Here is a 22,249-nt window from a genome sequence, read left to right on the forward strand (position 1 = left end):
GAGAGTAAATGTAACAAAAATTTTAAATGGAGAGTAACTGAGCAAAACACCTACCATGGATGTCTGGCCTTCATATACATGTGTGCTTGCACTCAGAAATAAAATAAAAGAATCTTTGATTGTCGGGTGATGCCTGAGCCTATCACATGCTGCAATTGCAGGTGTGAACTACCACACCTTGTTTCTGTCTGGATTTTTTCTTTAGACAGTTGTGTTTTGTCAGAATAAAAGGCCACATGCTCTAGTTTTGTTTTTTTTTTTTTTTTTTTTTTTTTTTTTTTAGCAAGAAGCACAATTCAGGACAAGCGGCAGGAGAAATGGCTCTACCTCAGCTTATGTGGTTGGTTGGTACCTTGTGTAACTGTGGGTTTTCCTGTCGTTCTCATGGTTTTAGAAGGCAAGTTGATCACTGTTCTACAAAGTCAAGCACTCTGGAACACTTGAGCTCCACACAGTGCCCCTGGCACAGTCCAGTCAAGTGCTTCTATCCAAAAGTCAAATATTGATGCCATATTATAGCACATCCTCTGAAATCCCAGCACTTGGAGGCCAAGGCAGGAGGATTGCCTTGAGTTTGAGGCCAACTAGTGCCAGACTAGCCAGAGCTGTATAACAAGACTCTGTCTCAAAAGTACTAAAAATCAAAAAATACGTTAAGTGCTGGTGTGGAATGTGGCAGTAAGGAGCTGCCTGTCTGACAGCTGTTGTAGAAGGGGGCATCTAATTTTGGAGTCTTTCTGGCAAGGATAGGAACTGATGAGGTCAGTTTTAGACATTCTGAGCCTTTGTTTTCCATTTTATGTATCAAGACTTAGCTCTTTTGGGCCTCAGGGACTTGTCGTTGATGGTGAGCTGGTAAGTGGGGGCTAATTTTTCCATGTGATCCTTCTACCCAATGGTTTGTTTATTTTGAACAAACTGATGCCAAGCATGGTTGGGATCACATTCTTTTGGAGAGAAGATCATGGTCGTCATCCAACTATCTTAACATTAAAGTTCTTGTAGCTGGGCAGTAGTGGCGCACACCTTTAATCCCAGCACTCAGGAGGCAGAGGCAGGTAGATATCTGTGAGTTTGAGACCAACCTGGTCTACAAAGCTATGCAGAGAAACCCTGTCTCGGAAAAAAATAAATAAATAAATAAAAATAAAAGTCCTTGTAACTATCCCCTGTTCCACAATGTGGAAGTAATTCAGTTACTTTTCTGTATATAAAAGAACAAAAATTTGGATTTTAGGAGATGGTTTCAGGTGGTGGAATGGGTACTGTGCAACACAAAGACCTTAGTTCGATCCCCAGCAGTCACAGAAAAGCCAGATGTGGTAAAAACACATGTGTGACCCCAGCTTTGGCAGATGGAGACAAGTGGATCCTTAGGCTTGCTGGCCAGCCTAGCCTAATCAGTGAGCCCCACGACAAGTGAGGGACCTTGGCTCAAAAGACAAGTTGAATAGCACCTGAGGTATAAGACCTAAGTTTGATCTCTGACACCCCCCCTCAAGCATATGCACACAATAAAAAACTAATTTTTATGTTAGAAAAGAAAGGTTATGTTGCAGCTTACATTGATCCGTGAGTTTGCATGTAGGTGCTCTTAGATGTGTGTACCATGTTTGAGATAGTTGGTATGATTATGATAATTTAACATTTCATTATTTTGAGTACTGATACTGTTTTTTTCCTGACAGGAAAGATTTCACCAGGTCACCCAGACTGCATTATGTACCATGTGTTGGGCCCATCTGGGTGGCAGCATGGGAGAGTATTGGTTTCCTTGTGTCTCCTCAGTGGATGGTACTGTGTGGCTATAGACTGTCCTTTGAGGAGTAGGGGCACTTGGAGCTAGATGGAGGTACTGTGCAATGTAGCCTTTTCCAGCACAGCCTGGGAGCACAAGTAAAGCTTCCCTTCAATAGCTTCTTGCTGGTTCTTGGGCAGCTTAGCTGTTTCTTCATGCCTGGGGAAAACAGCAGGTGGAGAAGCCTGATTTTTGTCATGTGCGGCTTCCAATATGTACAAACAAGGTGTTTCACTCACTGCATACAACCACACAGGGAGGAGATCTGCTGTTTTCTTGCATTTTTCCCCCTTCCGTCCATTTCTGGTGCATGCATGAGGGGTAGGGGCAGAGTCTCATGTATCTTAGGCTGGCCTGCCTTGAACCCACTTTGTATTCAGGGAGGATTAAACATTCAAAGTCCTTGTAGGTGAAGGCACACATCCTTAAGCACAACTTAGATATTTCTCTGCCCCTCTGTGTGCTGGTCAGCTTTCTGTTACTATAGCATGTGTCTGAGGCAGTCATCTTATAAAGATGTTCATTTTGAATCTAAATTTGGAGGTTCCGGTCCACATTTTCTGAGTCTGAGGGTGTTACATATGACACAACTTGTATTTGTTTTGTGTGCTCAGACAAGCCAACTCCATGGTGGTACCTGGTAGTGCAATAGAATGATCTCTAATCAAGTAGCATTTGTTGAGTGGAAGTATTTTGAGACATTAAGATGCTAAGCTGTTTGGATATAGGAGGAGGTGGGTTTTTTGACATTTACTTTCTGTCAACTCTTTCTCCTGTCACTTGAGAATGATCATTCATTACTTTTAAAAAATAACATGATTACCGTTCACACACAAAAGCAAACAGATAGTAGGGGGACTTTGTGGTATTGATTCTGAAACTATATATTGTTTTATAGTGGTAGTATGGGCTATTTCTTAGTTCTGCTAAAATCCTATTGTTTATTTTTATGCATATGAGTGTTTACTATCATGTGTTTATTTGTACTACATCTGGGTATTGTCTGCTGAGTCTAGAACAGGGTGTTGGATCTCCTGGAACTGAAGTTACAGACAGTTGTTAGCCACCCAAAGTGGGAGCTAGGAATCATGTCCCATCGTCTGTAAGAGCAGAGCAGTCTGTGTCCTTAACCACTGAACTACTCCTAGCCCACAAGTTTTAATTTTATAGCTTGTTTTCTCTTATCCTGAGTGCTTTGATTAATGACAGGTACCATGTGAAGCTGGTTCAGGGAAGTTGTCCCTCAATACAGTGATCACAGAGGTCTGTAGAACTGTGATTTCATCTTCAAAGCCACACTGTGGCCTCAGGTGTCTACAAACTTACGGGGTTCAATGAGATTCCCTCTGCTTCTCTGTAGAGGTAGTTCATATGTATGCAGCATTATATGGCTAAAACACTGGGGTATTTTGTGTATTAGCTGCCAGTAGAGAGCTGTATGGCCATCAGAGACTTGCTTGGGACAGAGATGGCACATTTCACTGGCCATCCTAAGAGAGTAACTTGTGTGAGTGGTAATGAGTCTGTCTCCATCCCTCTTGGGCTCCCATCCTGGGCACACTGAGGCCCATCTAGTTGTATAACCATTTGGACTCTGACCTAGAAGTCAGAACATCCCCACCTCAACCCACCCAGAGCTGTAGAGCATGTCCTCCTCAGGGGAGAGCCATCCTCCTTCTCAGGGGAGAGCCATGCAGTCTGAGCATCCGTGGCACTGATAGAAGACCAGGTTTTTCTTATGTGGCATGTCTGTGGATGTTTGGCATTAATAAAAACCTGCAGAAATGTTTTAGAACCTGAGATCGGAAATGGAACACAAAAGGATTTCCTGGGGAATTTCTTATCTTTTAGACTTGTTTCCAGGTATTTGACTTGTAGAAAACTGTGATTCTGGTTTTGTAGGGGAAAATAAAAAACAAACCCACATTTTGCCAATGAAGAATATTAAAATTCAGGCTTCTGCCTGTGTCAGATTTCATACAAAAGACATTTTACAGTCAAACCAGGGAAACGTGGAAATAGAGATTTATAATGGAAATGCTGATTCAATTTGAGCCAAAGCCAGATATTTCATGAGGGAAAATTAGATTAAACAGTAGATGCTTAGAGAGACTTAAGATTGTGACAGCCTAAAAAAAACATACGCTGTGCATGCTTCCCAGGCATTCGGGTGCTTGCTGTGGCGAGCGGGAGACGGCTCCTTGATGTTTGAGGCCTTTATTAAGTGCCCTTTATCTGTCTTTGGATCACTGGACCCCAGAACGTATGGTTTGGAGTCTGGCAATTCTTGCACATTACTGCAGGATCAAAACCTGATGTTGTGAGTGGAAGTAATTCAGTCCTGTCACGGCTTGTTGTCTTTGTGAGTTTGAAAGGCCATTTTAGTTGGTAAGCATGGGTCTTCTAGTTACCACTGACCATTTAGATGTGAGGGCAGGGAGCCCCAAGAGGAGGGTCACTGGGACCTATCAGCAAGGAACATTGCCAAGGGGTGGGGCTTCCTGCTGTGGTCGGACCTAGACCTGAGTGAGGTCAAGGCTGTCCCAGATATGCATCCCATTCCAGGGGCTGCCAGCCTACTTCACACTGCCTATAGTCTCCTAGATATGCACACATTTCCAGTTTGATCAAATCTAATTATCAATCATTTTCTTTGGTTGACAGTGTGGTTGGTGTCCTATTAATGTCTTGTCCAAGAAGCAATTGCCAAATCCTCGTTCATACATCTAGCTTCTGTGAGCTATATTTCTTGTATGTGCTGGGGTATGCAGGTTGTGTGCACGCACATACACATGCACGCAGGTCAACATCACACATTTTTCCCAATCACTCTCCACTGTAATGTTTAAGACCAGGAGTTCTTCTGTTCAGCTTGGCTGGCCAGTCACTAGGGCCCAGGGATCCTCCTGACTTCACCCCGACCCCCACACAGCCCTGTCACAACAGGTCTACAGGCATATGCCACCAAGCATGGCTTTTATGTGAGTGTTGGAGATCCAAACTTAGACCCTCAGACTTGCATGGCAAGAACTTTATCAACCTCCCCAGACTCTCCTTATTGTTTTTCTTGTGAGCTTTATCATTTTTATACTTTTATATTTAATCTGTTTTGGGTGATTTTTACATATGGAGTTAAGTAGGGGCCAGTTTCATTCTTTGTATATGCACATCCTTTGTTGAAAAGGTTATTCCCACTGAATTCTTAGCATCCAAGTTGAAAAAGACTTGACAATGCTCCTGAAAACATGCTACAGTCAGGGTGTGTCTTACTTTGAGCCAGCAGTGAATAGATTCACTGTATATTGCTACTCAAATTTTTTTTGTTTTTTGTTTTGTTTGTTTGTTTTTAATCAAGCACTTAAGTTGTGTATAGAAGTGGGCAGGGCTAGCCTTCTCTCAACCTCTATGCTGAGTGGAAGAAAGCTGCTTTGGATTGGAGGGTTTCCTGGCTCACCATGGACACTGAGCCAGCTGCTTAGCTCCCTAGGTTCAGTTTTAATCTTGGATTGATTGTGGTTCTATGGAGGGAAGGGCAGGAGTCTGCTTGTAGTTCTTAAGACTTAGTGCACCAAGTTTCATGGGAAATGTTTATGTTCCCTTCTTTTCCATGTGAAACCAACCTTAAGATTTAAGGCAACTTCTGAAAGATTTGCTCTAGGATTTAAATAAAGTCAGGCACATTGGGCAGGCTAGGGAAGAAGAGCTTGCTGTTTGGGCAGGGAGCATTCAAAATACCCTGGATAATAACATGAAGTTAGCATGTGTGAACATAGAGTTGGGAGGTCCAGGTGCTGGCAAGGACCAGGATAGATAGGTGCAATGCCCCATGCTGACTCAGGCTTTGTTCTGAGGAGATGTGACAATGATTCAACTAGGTTGGTGGCAGCTGAAGCAGAGAGGGAAATGTGTCTTAGAGAAGCATTGGATGGTGAACTTGGGAGGGTGTGGGTTGGATGTGGACTTCGGGAAGAGCTGGATGAGAACTTGATATGTTGTGGTGCTGGGTAGGGTGGGGGTGGGGCCCTGGAGAGGCCAGAGTATAAGCATGAATGAGCAGTCACAGGGAAGGTTGGAAGCATTGAATGAAGCAGCTTTGAGTTGTGGATAAAGACTGAATCATCAGCATAGAGAGGGTGTGCGGAACCCCCAGGATGCATTCAGAATTTAGAGAAGGCAGCCTGGGATAGCTGGAGCACCAGCATCTGCAGGAAGTCCTAGGAGGAGGAGCCAGCAGGAGATTTTTAAAGAAGCAAACAGGGAGTCGGTATCCAGTGGTTCGTGTGCTCTGATGGTTTCTGCTGGGTCTGCAGCCACATGGACTGGATAACAGATGTAAGCTGATCATGAGTGCCAGCCCAGGGCCCATGCACAATAGTAAGGGTGGGGGAAAACAGTTTGTTTAGCAGGCTGGGCCTTGCCCATGTGGAACTAGCAGAAATTCTGCCTGATACACCCATGGCTCAAGTTCTCCTGTTTACCTTGGTCCTGAAAGCCTGTACATGATGGGCTAATTATAAGGGGTTATCTGTGGACGAAGTCTCCTAGGGTTTGCCCTGAAATCCTGCTGTACTCTGATGGAAAACAACTTAACTGTACTTTGGGGATCTGCTTTCCTGAAGGTGACCATGTTGGGCAAATTCCCCCAGGTAGCACATGAATCGCCTAAGGAACTATGGAGCTAACACCAGTGTGAGCTTTTTATGATAGTAAAAAGCTGTGGGTGGCTTACCCCTGTAATGTAGTAGAGAATTCTACTCTCTGCATTCTCATGGCTCGAAGTGTCAACCTAACTTTGGTACAGTTCAGGGGTTTTGTTTGTTTGTTTTTCAAAAAATATGTGAATAAAACACTAATTTTCCTGCTTAGATTTAACAAAAAAATAAAAAAAAAAAAAAAAAAAAACAAAAACCAGTCATACTATGATTGAATTTGCCTATCAATGGATTGTGGTTGCTACTTAATAATAGCTATATTGGCTACTTTTCTCATTTCTTGGACAAAATACCTGACAAAATCAATTTAAGGAATTGTTTTAACTCAGTTTGAAGGTACAGTACCTCATGGTGGGGAAGGCAGGTAGGCAGAAGCGTGTGAGGTGGCTGGTCACATTGTGTCAGGAAACAGAGAGAAAGAAATGCTGGTGCTTAGCTCCTTCTTGTTTTTCAGTTCATGGGATGGTGCTGCCCACAGTCAGGGTGGATCTTTCCTCCTGACCTAACCCTCTCTGGGAACTCCATCATAGACAGGTGCCTCTCTCAGGTTATTACAAATCCAGTCAGGTTGACAGAGAAGACGAGCCAGTGTAATAGCCCATTTCTCAGGTTAGTGGTCTCCCGTGACACCAGGCTGAACATACTTGGTCTGGGTGGCTCTGATGATGGGCCTTCAGAGAAGGCCACAGCCCAGCTCTTGACCTCTTCACCACAGAGAAAGTCAAAGTGGGGGTAATTTTGTTTCTCTGTGCTTTCTCAGATATGTTCTAGATGGATTCTGCTGTGGAGAATACGCATTTTCCCCATAGTTATGCTTGTATTGTCAATGCACTGTATAATTTTTTTCTATGAATGAGACTCATAATTTGTGCATTTTTGTGGGTTTCAACCATTTGCTACAGCTGCAGTCCTGATAAGAGACTCAATTATAAGCATAATATTAGTCTTTAAGATTCACTGATGTCTCATGGGAGGCATAGAAATGCATCTTATTTGCAGACAATTGTGCTTAAGCAGTGTAGTGCTATGGTTATGCCTCCTCCTTTTCTGTGGAATACCATGGGCATTAGCTTGAGTGCCTGTCCTTCTCTCAGATTCCCAGCCTTGACTTTGTCCTTTAGCTGTTTCCCTAACTCCTCCCTGTACAGGTCTCCTGTTCATGCCCTGGAAGGCCACACAGCTTCCTTGTTTCCTTTTTTCTAGTGGCCACAGAGGACTGGTAGCAAGTCGTTTATTTTTGATAGGCAGCAAAAACCATAGAACTTGACACAGTGTAAGAGTAATTTTTGTTAGGGATGTAGCTGAATGGGTAGGTAAAGTGCTCACCTAACATGCACAAAGCCCTGGATTCAGTCTCCAGCATAAACTGGTGTATGGAACAAGCCTGTACTTCCAGCACTAGAGAGGTAGAGGCAGGAGGATCAGGAGTTTAAAGTCCTCTTTGGCTACATGAGTTTGAGGCTAGCTAGGACTACATGAAAGAAACCAAACAAACACAGAGAGAGTGATTGCAAAGGTTTGGGGATGGTGCATTCTTGATATTGAAAACAAACTTGAGAAGAAAAACTCATAATCTGGAGAGTCTTGTGTCTTCTTCCAGCTGGTCATTGTCTGGACTTGGGAACTTGTAAGGATGAGTTTATTTGGCCATTTACATAAGAAAACAGTGGTCCTTATGCTACTCCTAGCAGGATGGAGCAGTTAGAAGGTCAGTGCAAATAGGTGCACATTCAGTGCTGATTATACCTCACAACACACCTCCTTAATATGCAATAAGTTTCATGTTTCATGAGGAAATTGCTGTGCGCTTATCATCTGGGACCCCTGCATTTGTCAACATATACTGTCAAAACCAGTATTACACAAGAAGAGCTGGCACATGGCAGATGGTTAAGATGAAGGATGTAAAAACTTGTTGGCATATAATAAGGTGACATGTAAAACCTGCTTGTTACAAATTTAAATAAAAAATATTATCAAAATAAGAAGAAAGAAAGAAACTTGTTGGGTTTGTTGGGTTACAGGGCTTTTGCTGCTAACTCTGACATGAAGCCTGGGTGCACTGAATCTTCCATTTTCCGTGACATCATCATTTGCAGTCACACTGCTCACAGAATGCCTCAGGAGTTTCTCCAAGGAAGCCACCTAACAGAAGAGGGCTCTGCATAGCCCAGAACACTCAGAGACCCATGGCAGATGGATGGACTGTGCAAACTGTTTCTGCGGGACTCTGTCTTGCCAGGGGGAGTTGCTGGGATGTGGAGAGGATGAAGTGTGGCAACCATTTGCCATCTATTCATTTGGGGGCATCTGCAGCTCCTTTGGCTGGTACTTCAGTGGAATGGGATGCCCTCTTTACAGGATGGAATAGCTGTTGGTTGTTAAATTCATAGTTATTTTAAGGGTTTGAGGAGAAGCCTTTTGGTACGTAATATCCTGCCCTGGGTTCCCAGGTGTTTACACTCATCCACTTTTGCAGATGAACATGTATCACATGTATCTACAAAGTTATAGTGGACTCCTTTTTTTTTTTTAATTTTTTTTTTTTTAAAACAAAGTCTCAAGTAGTTCTGGCTAATCTCAGACTCACTCTGTAGCTGAAGGTGACCTTGACCTTCAGATCTGGCAGTCTTCCCTCCCAAGTGAGCACACCACCATGCCAAGGTTTATGCAGTGGTAGGGATCAAACCCAGGGCTTCATGCATGCCAGGCAAGTACTGTTCCAATTGAGTTCCATCCCCAGGCCTGAACTCTTACAGTTAAGGCCTGTGTAATAGGTAAATGGACATACCATTTGAGTCTCTTAAAGTGTTACTAACCCTGGACCCACAGGGCTACTTTGAGAAGAGATTCACACAGATTCGGGAAGCTACTGTAAAGAATAAAAGAGGAGAAAGTAGAGGGCACCATGGGAACATGACACAGGGGTGCACAATGAGAAGAGAGTGGCCTGGTGTGTGGTCAGCTCTGCCCAGCAGTTGGTATTCCAATTAAAGGGAGCAGCACAGAAACAGCCCAGAGTGTGGGGGTGGTAGAAGACTCGAAGGTACTTGGTACAGTGGGATTGAGACATAGAAAATGGGGCTGAAGAGAAGACAGAGATGGAAGAGAGCCTCACACAGAGGGGAACATAGAGGGAGGGAAGCGAAGAGAGAATGCTCAACAATACATGGAGTCTCATTACTTGTCCAGTGCTGTTTACCCAGCCAAGAAGATTTTAAAATGGGACTCAGAGCCCCTAATTTCTGTAGCTTCATGCTTTGTCTTTGTGGCCCATGTCTTGTCCTCAGTAGTCCTGGAGGTAATGCAAATACTTAGTTAGCTTTTAGCAGGTCTGTTAGAGCTCGCTGAGCCTCAGCCCATCCCATGTATCTTGGTGAAATGCTGGTTGGCTTAGTTTGGCTATGGTGGATGGGGCCACTTGTGGCCAGACTGTTGGCTGTGCATGGGGTCTTGGCAATTTCCCACTTTGTATCATATATGTTAGGTACATTCTGGTCCTTCAGTGTGTGCCAGGACATGAAAATGTAAGGAAGTCATGTAAATAGGAAGATGAGAGTTTCAGAGAAGTTGTTAGGGTAGCCCTTGGCATTTCATACATATTTTTGTAACATTTTTGTTAGGAATAAATGTTTCTGTTCTCAGTGGCAGTGAATCTTATTCAGATTTTCCATTCCCGGGTCAGTTTGGAGAATTTGTATTTTACTAGGACATTATGGGTTTTCGATTTTGTTGTCATGTGGTCACTTCAGGTATTCTTTTATGCTTAATTAACATAATAATGCTCTGAATATGTATGTGCCCTTTGTGTTTTCTCGTTTTAAAAACCTGTGTGGTGTTCTGTCTCTGTTGAGAAGAAGCACATTTTTGTTTTTAAGTAGCTTTGATTTGCTTATCCTGTCTATTTTATTCCATCAATTTTGGGCTCTTCTGGTAAATTTTATTGTTTTTGAAACTGGCCAGAGTAATGAAACCCAGTTCTTTGTTTATGACTTTATAAGTTAGAGTAGGAGTCTCTGCACAGAAGATCTATAAGTTAATACTAGGAACCTAGAGTTTCCTGGTATTACCTGTTAGGGATTCATGTAGCTCTGTACCAAACATGCATGTATACATGAGTGTCTGCCCCCATGAGTGCTCTTGCAGAGGCCAGAGGAATATACAGTGTATTTCCTCTAATGCCCTCCTCATTTTTGGAGACCTCTCTCTAAACATGGAGCTTGCCATACTGACTGGACTGACTGGCCAATCAACTCTGTTTACATTTGCCAGTGTTCAAGCTGTAGACACTTACAGCCATGCCTGCTTTTACATGGATTCTTATGATATCAACCCAGGTCCTCATGCTTTCATAGCAAACGCTTAACACTAAGGCATCTCCCTAGACCCCAACTATTGTTCCTCTTAAGTTTAAAATTGTATTGTTTGTAAAAAGCAGCCATCTAAAGAACTGATGGGTTCTGTAGAAACCAGCTGGCTGAATCAAATGCATTTCAGTAGAAGAGGGGTGAAATCATTTGCCTTGTTTTTTTTTTTTTTTTTTTTTTTTTTTTTTTTTTGCCTCTGTTGTCACTCTCTTGATTTTCAGGGACTGGTTGCATAACAGTCTAAATTGTATAGGAAATGACAGCAATCCAAGCAGTCTACAATCCTTTTAATGATAGCAATGCTAGGTAGATTGAGAAGAGGCAGTTGTTCCTCTGTCTTTCTGAGAACACAGGTCAGTATATCCGGACATCTGCTTGTATTTTCTCCCCTTGGTTGTCATATCCTAACACCCCTTATTTCCTCAGTTACATAATGACTCTGGGGTAAATAACATAAGGCCATACCCAGACTGATAGCTTTTTTTAGTATTGGGGACAAAGCAAAGCAGCTGCCACCCTAGGAAAATATCTGCACTTCTAAAGGATGCCTATCTATTCATTGTGGCCACCAGGAGCTTTCCAGAAAGTTCTCACACTGTTTAGCTAATTGGATTTTAATCTTGTCCAACTGAACTGTAGTTGGATATTATGCTTATGGGAAGGAGAGGAGCCATTTCTCTCTTGGGTCCAAGTCATCCATCCTGTCCTGAGCTGGGAAAGTATGCCTTGCTAGCAATGTTTGTGTATGGTTAGAGATAAAGAAGATAGACAGAAAAGAGTAGATCCAATCACATTTCTACCCGTATGTCCCACCTGTTACAGTGTTTGGCATCTAGTGCCTGGGGTAAATCTTGCATCTTGGGGCAGGTTTTTCTAAGAGTGATGGTTTTGGTTTTCTGTGAGAGTCAGTCTTGCACAACAGAACAAGCAGGCAAACCTAAGCCATGTGACAGTTGACTGTTTTCTGTCTTTTAATTCAGGTGAAGGAAATGCTTATGGACAGGTGTCTTGAAGAGTGCTGCTGAAAAGAACAGAAGCAAGGACAGTGTCACTGTGACTGCTGGCAAGCACCTCCACCATGGCTTTGGAGAAACTGTGCTTTGAGGATGTTGTTTGCTGTGGGTGAAAGAGAAACTCCAGGCAACCAACCTTTCTGTCTGTTTGTGATAGTATTGTGTGATGACCACAGAGGTGGGTTCACACCATTGTTGCTGATGACTGCTTCTTGCCTCTGTGGACATGAGTGACCCAAGGCCATCACAGGTAGAGAAGCACAAGCTCGGCAGAGCTGCCTCCAAATTCAAGGACCCTTCCAGAACCATGCAGTCTGATGATTATTTTGCTCGGAAATTTAAAGCCATCAATGGCAGCATGGGACCTGCCACTTTGAACACCTCTAGTCCAAATGAGGGCAGTGGAGGTGGTGGCGGGCCAGCCAACGGCACCCCAGCAGTGCCCAAGATGGGAGTGAGGGCCAGAGTGTCCGAGTGGCCTCCGAAAAAGGACTGCACCAAGGACCTGGCTTGCAAGATGCTGTGGGAGAGCCGTTCTCAGTCCAGTTATGAGAGTGTCACCTCCATTATCCAAAATGGCCAAAATGACCAGGGTGACAGGCAGCAAGAGGAACAGCTGGACTTGGATTTTGTGGAGGCAAAGTACACCATTGGAGACATCTTTGTCCATTCTCCTCAGAGAGGACTCCACCCCATACGACAAAGGAGCAACAGTGACGTTACCATTAGTGACATCGATACTGAGGATGTCCTGGACCAACATGCAGTCAACCCCAACACTGGAGCTGCCCTGCACAGGGAATATGGGAGCACTTCATCTATTGATAGGCAGGGTCTATCTGGAGAGAATGTTTTTGCCATGCTCCGAGGATACCGAGTGGAGAATTACGATCCCAAGGTGACCAGCTCCTTTGGGTTTCCAGATTTCTTCCCCTGTAATACTGCCATCTCCCCCAGCCTTCATGCTGCAGCCCAGATTTCTAGAGGAGAGTTTGTCCGCATCTCAGGGTTGGACTACATGGATGGAGGGCTGCTGATGGGGAGGGACAGAGACAAGCCCTTCAAGCGCAGGTTAAAATCAGAGTCAGTGGAAACATCACTCTTCCGAAAACTTCGGACAGTAAAAAGTGAGCATGAGACCTTCAAGTTCACTTCTGACCTAGAGGAGGGTCGCCTGGACCGGGGCATACGCCCATGGAGTTGCCAGAGGTGTTTTGCCCATTATGATGTGCAGAGTATCCTCTTCAACATCAACGAAGCCATGGCCACGAGGGCTAGCGTGGGGAAGAGAAAGAACATCACCACTGGGGCCTCGGCTGCATCACAGACTCCAGTTCCTGTAGGCCCAGCTGGAGGCTGCGAGTCCCCACTGGGCAGCAAGGAGGACCTCAACTCCAAAGAGAACCCTGATGCTGATGAGGGTGATGGAAAGAGCAATGACTTGGTCCTCAGCTGCCCTTACTTCCGAAATGAGACTGGTGGGGAGGGCGACAGGCGCATAGCACTCTCTCGGGCCAACTCAGCCTCATTCAGCTCTGGGGAAAGCTGTTCCTTTGAGTCATCCCTCAGCTCACACTGTACCAATGCCGGTGTCTCTGTCTTGGAGGTGCCTCGAGAAAACCAGCCCATCCACAGGGAGAAGGTCAAGCGCTACATCATAGAGCACGTTGACCTTGGGGCCTACTACTACCGCAAGTTCTTCTATGGCAAAGGTAAGCACCCGGCTACCTCCACATGCTCCAGAACTCTCACTTCACATTGCTGTGCTTCTTACATTCCTTCCTGGCCGGGGGGTGGGGTGGGGGGGTGGGGCACATAAATAGCATTCACTCAGAAACCCCTCCCCCATGTCCCAGGGACAAAGCAAGGTATGGTTCTACCAGCATTCACTCTGGGGAACCAATAGGTCTATTAGGCTTACTTACAGAGTGTAGGTAAAGGGTTGTGAACAGGTGTATGGGTGGCCTTACAGCAGACACAAGAAAAGGTCTACATCCAGCATGGCTGACTCCCCAATGGCTGCATAGATGGGATCCCTCTTCCCTAGTTCTTGCCCTATCTACTTTAGCCCCTCTCTGAGACCACATGCAGTTAGAGCAGAATTAACACACAGCTGACTGGAAGGAATGACTGGGTATTCAAGTAAGGGGCCTACCACCCTCCCTGCCATTCCTTTTACAAGGCATCACCAGTCAAAAAGCCCAGCTGTGATGCTCAGATCAGGCACCACTGATCTGATGAAGATGGCAACAGTTTAGCTCAGAGGATAGTCTTGCAAAACATACTGTCCAAACTATCCATCACCTGAGGGAACAGCTTAAGAGGAGAAAGGATTTCTTGTGACGCGGTTTCAGAGTCCAGTCCATAGTCAAGTGCCCTCCTATTCTCAGGGTGGACACGGGAGCATGTTGTGCAGAGAATTTCTTTATTTCACAGTGGATAGGGAGGGAGGAGAGGAGGGAAGGTGGGAGAGAGGATGAGAGGGAGGGAGAGCGGGATTGGGGATCAGGAATCACTTTCAGTGACATAACCCCAGTGACCTGCTCTTTCTAGGTAAGTTCAACCTCCTCAAGTTTCTAGGGCCCTCCAAAATAGTGCCACCAGCTACAGAAATGTGGGAGACATATGAGGATTATGTCTTCAGAGCCTGCCATGAGCTTTACTGCATTAGAGCAACTTCCTCAGGGTCCCAGAGTTATGGCCCATGGGGCTTGGGTTGCCTGGTCAGTGATTTCCCACTGTAACCTGTTAGGAGCCCCAGGTCTGGCCATGCTGATTCGTAATCCCTGCCAAGGGCATGCCTTCTCCTCCTCTGACATCAGGCTTCATCTAGATTTTACCCATCTTACTAAACATCCTGTGATTATATCTGCCCTGTGTTGTTCTTCTACATAGCTCCTAACACTGTGTGGACTGGGTAATTATGTGGAGTTTTCTCGCTATTCTTTGCTCTTACCTTGTTGATGCTTAGATTGAATATATCAAAGCCTGTTGAAAGAAATTTATGGAATATCCGGATATGCATGATCCTGACAATGGGATTGCATGGGCAGAGATAAAATCTCCTTCAGGTGTTACTGCAAAAGTCTTTAATATAATATGAAATAAGTTATTTGCACTCATTTGTCTGAGCTGTCTTCTCCCCAGATTTTAGTTACCAGTGCACTCCTTTCCCTACTCTCCACTCTTACTGCTTTGAGTTCAGTCCGTGTTTGTCACATTAAAGCCCAGGAACCGCTGAACTGTGTTTCAGGCTGTGACCTCACTGCTGTGCCCATCCCTGGGTACCAGTTACTAGACATGTGGAGGACTGGCCTCCAGAAAGAAGTCATTTGCTTTTGGCTTTCAAAAAGGGACCGCAGAGGAGCAGGCTTCCTCACCAAGGCTTGTTACAGCTGAAAGCAGACACATGAAATCAATCTCTATTTGTCACACTCCAAAGTCCATAAGTAGCTCAGCACCTGGGCAGCCGAGTGCTGGAGTGTAGGGATCAGGATATAAGGGTTTCTATGGTCCTGTTGTGCAAATGCTTACAGCTTCCCACTCAAACTGTCTCACATCCAAAGTGTGTGAGAGAGGAGCCAAAGTGACTGCCCTATACCATTGCCACCACTGGACTTAGTAGTGGTCTCATAGTCTGTCCCAGGAGGTGGTTTCTATCTAGTCTGGTCTGTGTTCATCTGTTACTTGTTTTGAAGAACTCTCTGCAGTGACTTATTTCCTCTGCCCTTTCTGATTGCTGGCAAAGACACTGGAGAGCATTAGAAGCAACACTGTCAGACCATTTAGGTCAGTACACTAAATAAGTTACTAAGTTCTCAGAAATAATTGCTGTGTACACACCCCGGAGTGAATGTGAGGGGGTACAGCTGTGCTGGCTGGCAGTGCCAGGGTCTGGGATTCATCTCTGATTGGGGGATTAGCCAAGAACCTAGGGAGTAGCTGGAAAACAGTTCTAGATTGTTCTGTAAAGCCAGGAGAATGAGGGGATGTGTAGCAGGCCCTGAGGTCCCCCACTTGGGCGAGTGGCCTCCAGGGAAAGAAGTAAGGCTTCAGTGCAAAAGAGACTCCTGCTTCCTCAGGGCTTAGCTCTTTACCCGTGGCCTAGTATGACTTGAGATAAAATTGGCAGCAGCAGTGTCTACATGGAGTCATTAGGGACCAGCCATTGGTGGCCAGAGTCCTGAGGGTTCAGAATAGCCTAACCCCATAGCCTTAGTTGCTCGACAAGACAGAGCAGGGTATTCCTACAGGCTCGCCAGCAATTGGATGTTATTGCTTAAAAGCAGACCCATCAGGACAAGCTCTAAAGCTGGGCTCTGCAGATCGCTGCCTGCCTTTCCCCTTCTCCCTTTCAAAGCTCTTCTCTGTGGCTCTCAAGGGACCTGCTGATAACCTCTAAAGCACCTTTTATCTTCTTCATTGGAAACTCCTGGTCCTGTGGGTTGTCTGATGTGTAGGCTTTGTAATTACTGGGCATGGTTGTGCAGAGGTGACTTCTGGTGCCAGGATATGTCCCATGACAGTCACTAAACGATGATTCAGTGACTTTGTGAACCCATCAACTGGGGAGTGGCTGGCCACCTTAAACAGAGCCAGCAGCATGACCTGTCCAAACAAATTCTCCTGCGTCCTCAGAGAGTTTGAAAGGAAATAGGCATGATAGTAAGCATGGCCAACAGCAAGAAAAGGACATCCCTCACTCTGTCTGGTGATGACCAGGAAGAAAAGTTGGACCCTTGGCTCCACATTGCCACTGTCCCTCTCTGGGGCTTCTCCATGGCAGCACAGGCCACTTGAAAGAGTCCTGCAAGCATCCCAGATTCAGCTCGTGACTCTTTGTGAACTCTTGTGCAGCAGCAGCTTCAGGGTGTGTTTCAGATGTGATGAAGCTGACAACCATGAGTTCATGCTTGCCCTCTTTCTCCCTTAGCTTCTTTTCCTGTTGTTGTGATGAGCTGTTCTGACAGATGCAACGTAAAGGAAAAGGGCTTTATTTTAACTCACAGTCAAGGTAGAATCCATAGAAATGGGGAGTCTAGGCAGCAGGAGCTTGAAGCAGCTGGTCAACATCATATGCACCATCAGGAAACAGAGAGGGAGGAATGCAAGCTGCCTGGGGAATGGACCCCTCACAATGAAGATGGATCTTCCTGTATCCGTTAACGTGGTGGAGAGATGGTCCCCCACAGGCATGCCTAAAGGCCCATCTTTCCAAGAGTCTGGATTTTGTTAGGCTGACAAGACTAACCTTGATGCTCTCGTTCCCTCGCTGTCTCCTTTCCTCCCTCCCTTTTCCCTTCTGTCCTTTGGTTCTCCCCCTTTCTTCCTTCTTCCCTCCCTACTTTATAAACTGGCACCTGATAGGACATATTTGATTCCTCCTTGTCGTATCAGCTTCCTTCAGGGGTGCAGACATCTTGAAAGGAGCAGGAGCAGAAGGGTTTCAGAGTGCCATGAGGTCCCAGTCACGTTGGCAGTGGTGCTACCCAAGTGACGCTGCACCCGGGGTGCCCGCACATCCTCTCTGTGTCACTTCTAACCGCTGCTCCACCCAGCTCTTTGTAGATGCTCCCTTTTCTCCAGTGCCGACCTTCCTCAGCAGCACTCAGAGTGAAGGCTGTGTGCGTAAGTGAGGCCAAGAAGAGTTTATTCTGGGCTGGAGCAGGGCTGCTTGTACAACACTTGCCTGCCATGCACACGGCCCTGAGTTCACCAGCCAGCGCTGACAACAGTGAGAACAGAGACAGAAAAACCTACTAGCCCTCTCCTGTCACAACACCGTTTTACTATTTCGTGGGTGGGAGACTGGGGAACTGTCCTTTGCCATAGGCTGCAGTGCCCATCCATTGTAACAATGGCTTGAAAGTTCACACTAGTGAGGGACGCTCGCTCGTGGATTCCTACCCCAAGTAGCTCTATCTTTAAAATGAAGTCCTACAAAGGGCATAGGCCAGTGCCTGCCACACAGCATGGGCCCCCATGCATTTCTTACATAAGTGTGTGAGAACTTTCTCTCTTGAAAGAAGCCATTGTCCCTGCCACAGACAGGCACAGCATTGAAGGGCAGACCTTTGTTTTGGTGGTTAAAAGATGAGGAGAGAAGGAGAAGGGAGCTGGGATGGGGTTAGGGGTGTGTCTGGTAAAGCCCACCACCTGGTTCTAGACACACTTATTCCTTGTCACTAATGCAGGGTCATGGCTTGGGGGAAGGGGGTGTCTTATGAATCCCCTGAACTCACTGCTGAATGATTCATGACTGTTTCCTTTGAATTTCATGCCCCCTGCCTTTTCTTCCCATTTTATTTGGTCGATGACTAAAATAATAGGGAGTTGGACACTTAGATTCACATGGATAAACAGAGTGAGACCTAACAATAGTACTTCCTAAGACACATGTGCCTCCCTGAGGACACCATTGATAGACCCTGCATAGCCTCTTTCTCTGCCTCATCACCACCACAAACAGAGGCCCCATTGAGTCCAGGAGCTCCTAGCAGGAAGAACTACCCAGTAGTACTTGGGACTCTGGCACCAAGGGACATTGCCCCACACTTGCTTTCCTGCTGTGGGCAGTGAGAACACAGGGAGTTCTCCATGGAAGAACTTACAAAGGCCTGTTGACACTGGACCTCAGCGGGTCTTGGGTCAGCCATGGAGAAACAGGAAGGAGAATGCTGCTATTTCTGTTAGGCTTGCTTGATGGTCAAAGTGGAGAGCTCCAGGATACTTGTAAAGCCTCCTTTGGGTATGCTCAGATCAAGCTTAATGCCCCCTCCTATCAGAGACTGCACAGAATCTGGACAGCTATTGCCTCACTGGTAGCCTGTTACTTATGCTCAGAGATGTCTTTCTCCTCCTGAGAATATGTTGCTAAAAGCTATAGTGAGTAAAGGCAGCCTGGGGTGGCTCCCTCAGTTCCTAGTCTTTGAGGTTGGGCGCTGATTCTTATGACATACTGTTGTATGTCGTTTGTTGGTGGTACTGTTGTCCATCTCTAGGCTGTGCTGGCTCCCCCAGGTGACTTGCTTGTTATTGGGGTTTTTTGTTTTTGTTTTTTTAGCATATGTGTGTTTGTATGTGCATGGTTGTACATCTGTGCTTGTGTATGTGTGCACATGTATGCCCATGCATTTGGAGGCCAGAGGTTGACATCAGGATTCTTTCTGGACTCTTCACCCTTTTTTTAGAGACAGGGTCTCCCAGTTGAAATAAGTGCTTACTGATGTCATTGGTCTGGCTAGCCAGCTTGATGTAAACACTCACATACATGCACGCATACCCATCTATCTCCCTTAATGCATATGGTAAGCATTTTATCCACTGAGCCATCTCCCCAGCCCATGGCTTAGTTTTTACTTCTTACGTGATGTCAACCCCTGAAGCTGTTCATGGAAGTGGCTGTTGCTAGGCTGTTTATAGTATAACCTTTGCAGCAGCTCATTTCCTACAGCAAGTCACTCAGACCCTCACCTTCAGCCCCATCTGAAACATGGATTCTCATTGGGTTTGTATGAAGCAAAGTGTAGTATTTTATAAACATTTTATTTCTAGTGCTGTGGGTTTTCTGCTTTGGTTAAGTTTTGGTCCAAGGCATATGGCAGCACTGATACCTTGGTTTTCCTGCATGGAAACAGGTCTCCAATCAGGAAGCCTTTGCAGGAGCATGGCTGGGCGTGACTTCACAGTGATCTTCACTCACCCATTTGCCCCACTTTTATTGTATTTTGTCCCCAGCTCCTAGAGCACAGTGATGGACAGTGTAGACACACAGTTGTGTAGAGGGAAAGGTAATGCGCAGTCCATCTCAGGAGTTCAGAGAGCCACCAGCTGTGACATGCCACCCCAGTAAGCAGTATGCAAAAGCAGTGACCAACTAGTTGTTGTAAGGCAGAGAACTGGTAAGCTACATTATAGGAGGCAGTGGTCACAGGCCTCTCCTCTGCATGAGTTGAGGCAGAGGCCTGGGGGACATGGGTCCTGAGGCTGTGGCATCTATGACCTTGCAGTGTGCTTTACTATTGGACACCACAACCTGGCAGAGCTGTTCCCATCTATCTCTTCAGCCCGAGCCTAAGTGTGCAGACTGCCTGTCTTTCCTAGTCATCACATTGGTCACGTACCAGTTAATCTCCATCTAAGACACTGCAGACTCTAGAAACAGCCTTGAGCCAGGGGCCAAGGGCACCCCGGTCCTTTTTCTTCATTGGAGTTTGAACTCCCTCTCCCTCCCCCTGCCCTGCTTCTTGTTGAAATATCCAGGATACATCACCAAGATGCTACAATTCTCATTTCCCACACTGCGATCTTGTTAACTAATTTTCTTTTATCAAGTTCTGTTATATTCGAGTGATGTGTGGATTTTCATTCAACTTATCAACAGCTTTCTCGCAGCGTCCATCGTGCCAGGGAAGGATTTCATCTGATTCACTCTTGAAACAATTTTATGGAAATCATCAGCTCATTGGTTCAGAAATAAGGCCAGGCTGTGGGGGGGGGGGGAGGGGGCGAGGGTCTGAATGCACTCAGCTAAGAGGGGCTTACTCACAAGCCTCTGTCCAGAGTGTCAGGCCTTCTTGGTACGAAATTCTCAGGTCTTTCCTGAAAGGGATGCAGGATGCCCTTTGAAAGTGTTGCCTTTGTTTCCTCTGGGGAAGTGGAGGAGGGGGCATAGACTCTGTTTACATCTTCATGGTCTGTGGGCATGCTCAATGTAAGAGCTAGACAGCATGTTCTCAAATCTAGGGGGAAATGTTAATTCTTTAGAAATACATGCAGGCATCCTGCAGACTCCTTGCTGAAACCAAAGGCACTGTGAGGTTCCTAGCAAAGACTGGTAGGGCATAACTGCCATGTGATCTGCAGGCACAGGCATGTTGTCTGTGGACCATGGGAATCTCACCTGCATGTGCATACAGAAATACAGACATGGAGAAAGTCAGAGCCAGAAATGGAAGCAAGACGTGGCTGCAACATAGGTCAGAAAGAGCTGTAAGGAGGGATATCTCCTTTATTCTCTTGTTCCGTAGTTTGTGTCCTTGTCATCCTTAGTGAAAGAACTAATAAATAGTGCTTCAGTTTTCCAAATTATGGCTTCTGATTCAGTGGAGTATTATATGCCACTGTCCTCTTTAAAAAACTGTAAATACAACTGAATCCTTCCAGGCAATCACCTAAAAACATACCAATGGAAAACTCAGGTCTAAAATCTTCAGTAGTCTATTAGAAAACACAGTTAGAAATTTTAGATTTTGAAATACAAATATTTGAAAGATATATGTGGCATATGTACATGTGTATGTATATATACATATACACCCCTGGGGACAGGGCATGGATTCTAAAATACCATGAACCTGTGATCAAATCTGAAGAAAGACCAGTGACCACCACAGAGAGCTACAGAGTATTGCCAACAACAGTAAAGGTCCAAATACGTGGAAGGGCTTGGAAAGTTCTGTACTGATGAGGTGTTGGCTATAAGGTGTAGTGCCCTGGGCCCCTTTCCACTAATGCAGCATCAGGAATAACAAAACACACTGAAATAAACAGATACCCTCCTATTGCTGGTTTTAAACTACTGATTCAAGTCACAAAAGCTGCTTGGCTTCTTCAGCCCTGTGTTGGTGACCATTATCTTGGCTGGTATCAGCACAGACTATACCCACCACATAGGCTTTCTCCATTTTCAGTCCCCAAAGTAGCCTCCTTGCTGCTTTAGGCTCTGCCTGGTTCCAGAAGACAAAATACCTGTGTTACACTGGTCTAGTCCAATCAATATAACATGAACAGCTTGTATTTCAGAACCAATTTAGGCAGTGTGGACTGGAGTGGAGTAGGAAATTGCCCCTTTGGTGACTTCAGATCTATCCAGAAGTTCTCAGAGTATAAAACCATGGCTTGCAGAGCCTAGCAGACTCTGCAGGCTTCTAAAACTCAAAACCTGAGAGTTGGGTCAGTCAGATGAATGGAAACCTAGAAGGTGACATTCCGAGGGGATAAACGTGGTGTTTTGCATAAGGATGTGTGTGTGTGTGTGGGGGGGTCAGTATTTAAGGATACAACCCTTGGAGAACTGACCAGGCCATGTTCATAAGGAAATGAATGAACAGTTCCTGGGGGTTCACATGTACTACCTGCTCTGCACACAATACTGTGTGATATAGCTGTTGAGGACAAACACCCTCTTAACCTGCATTAATGGGCATGTGGGCAGTTGTTTTGCCCAGCCCAACTGCCTCTGCTATGCCGCAGTAAGACGAGCTGTTTCTGAAGAAACATTGTTGTAGACGCTGCACTGGGACATAGTGACGCCTGGTTCTGTGATCCAGAGAGAGTTGTCCACAGTGAGGAGTGTCC

The 22,249-nt window shown here is 45.5% G+C and overlaps 1 protein-coding gene across 2 annotated transcripts in view; it reads left to right on the forward strand.

Annotated features, from left to right (window-relative positions):
• Nucleotides 1-22,249, forward strand: part of Sipa1l2 (signal induced proliferation associated 1 like 2) — a 160,690-nt gene that overhangs the window by 67,970 nt on the left and 70,471 nt on the right. For both annotated transcript variants that reach the window (XM_051201622.1, XM_051201623.1), the window contains exon 3: nucleotides 11,858-13,602. In XM_051201622.1, coding sequence (XP_051057579.1) covers nucleotides 12,117-13,602 — 1,486 coding nt within the window. In that variant the 5' untranslated portion in view covers nucleotides 11,858-12,116. The remainder of the gene's footprint in view (nucleotides 1-11,857; nucleotides 13,603-22,249) is intronic.

The sequence above is a fragment of the Phodopus roborovskii genome, unplaced genomic scaffold (genome assembly GCF_943737965.1).
Source record: "Phodopus roborovskii unplaced genomic scaffold, PHOROB, whole genome shotgun sequence".
Taxonomy (NCBI): Eukaryota; Metazoa; Chordata; class Mammalia; order Rodentia; family Cricetidae; genus Phodopus; species Phodopus roborovskii.